Source organism: Carlito syrichta, unplaced genomic scaffold, assembly GCF_000164805.1.
Source record: "Carlito syrichta isolate Samal-C Ts95f unplaced genomic scaffold, Tarsius_syrichta-2.0.1 Scaffold302080, whole genome shotgun sequence".
Lineage (NCBI taxonomy): Eukaryota > Metazoa > Chordata > Mammalia > Primates > Tarsiidae > Carlito > Carlito syrichta.
In genome coordinates, this window is record NW_007246176.1 from 60,757 (window position 1) to 62,167 (window position 1,411).

The following is a 1,411-nucleotide window of genomic DNA, read 5'->3' on the forward strand; positions in this document are numbered from 1 at the left end:
CAGACTTTTCCCCTGCATTTCTAATTTTTTTCTTCCTATTTTTTTAAAAAATAGGTGTCAACTATGAGGAACTATACAACAGTGACAACGTTTATTCTTCTTGGACTGACAGATGATCCACAATTACAGGTGGTTATTTTTCTTCTCCTTTTTTTCATCTATCTGTTGAGTGTCACTGGGAATCTAACTATCATCACCCTCACCCTACTCGATTCACATCTCAAAACACCCATGTATTTCTTCCTCCGGAATTTCTCATTTTTAGAAGTCTCGTTCACCACTGTCTGTATTCCCAAGTTTCTTGTTAGTATGGCAACAGGGGATAAGTCCATCTCTTACAACAATTGTGCAGCACAGCTATTTTTTACTATTTTCTTGGGAGCAACCGAATTTTTTCTCCTGGCTGTCATGTCCTATGACCGCTATGTGGCCATCTGCAAACCCCTGCATTACACCACCATCATGAGCGGTAGAATCTGCACCTTGCTGGTTTTTGCCTCATGGTTGACTGGTTTCCTAATAATTTTCCCACCACTTCTCATGGGTCTCCAGCTTGATTTCTGTGCAGACAGCGCTGTAAATCATTTCTTCTGCGATGTTTTTCCTCTCCTGGAGCTCTCTTGCACAGACACAGGCATAATAGAATTAGTAGCACTATTTTCAGCCATTTTGACACTCCTGATTACGCTGGTATTAGTGATTCTGTCTTACACAAACATCATCAGGACTATTCTGAAAATACCTTCTTCTCAACAGAGGAAAAAAGCATTTTTTACATGTTCTTCCCACATGGTGGTTGTGTCTATTTCATACAGTAGCTGCATCTTTATGTATGTGAAACCCTCTGCAAAGGAAAGAGTGTCTTTAAATAAAGGGATAGCACTACTCAGTACTTCTGTTGCTCCCATGTTGAATCCCTTCATTTATACGCTGAGAAACAAACAAGTAAAAGATGCTTTGAAGCACATCACCCAAAAGATTGTTTTCTCAATGAAGTGAATCACTTTAATGATATGACTAAGATTATACTAAAATAAGATAAGAGGAGTGGAGGTGAATTCAGAGCCCTTCAATACCTGCATTAAAAATAATATTCCCTTTTTTGACTTACAGTTTTCATGGGGGCCTGCCTAATCTCCAAAGCCTAAACCTCACCCACTTTTTCCTTATGGCAAGAGCACGTAGCAAAGATACATCTTGCTCTTGGTCAAAACATTTAACTGTTATTTGGTGCCTCTTTTGATTTCTTCTCAAAATCCTCTCAGAGGTAGACAAAGTGGGACCTCAGTTTTTCTGTGTTCCTTTCCCCTATTCTGGAACTCAGGGATTCAATTTATCATATATTCTATATAGAGTTTAATACACTCCCCAGATTGTGAATGTGAAATCTGATTTTTTACTTAGTGTTTAG

General features: G+C 38.6%; 1 protein-coding gene across 1 annotated transcript; it reads left to right on the forward strand.

Moving 5' to 3' along the window:
• Positions 1-1,068, forward strand: LOC103258344 (olfactory receptor 6C74). The gene has a single exon (XM_008056014.1). It carries the CDS (start codon positions 64-66, stop codon positions 997-999), a length of 936 nt encoding a protein of 311 aa, XP_008054205.1. The 5' UTR covers positions 1-63; the 3' UTR covers positions 1,000-1,068.
• The last annotated feature ends 343 nt before the right edge of the window (positions 1,069-1,411 follow it).

Coding starts and splice junctions, on each gene's coding strand:
- LOC103258344 (XM_008056014.1), top strand. CDS start 64: ATGAGGAACTATACAACAGTGACAACGTTTATTCTTCTTGGACTGACA.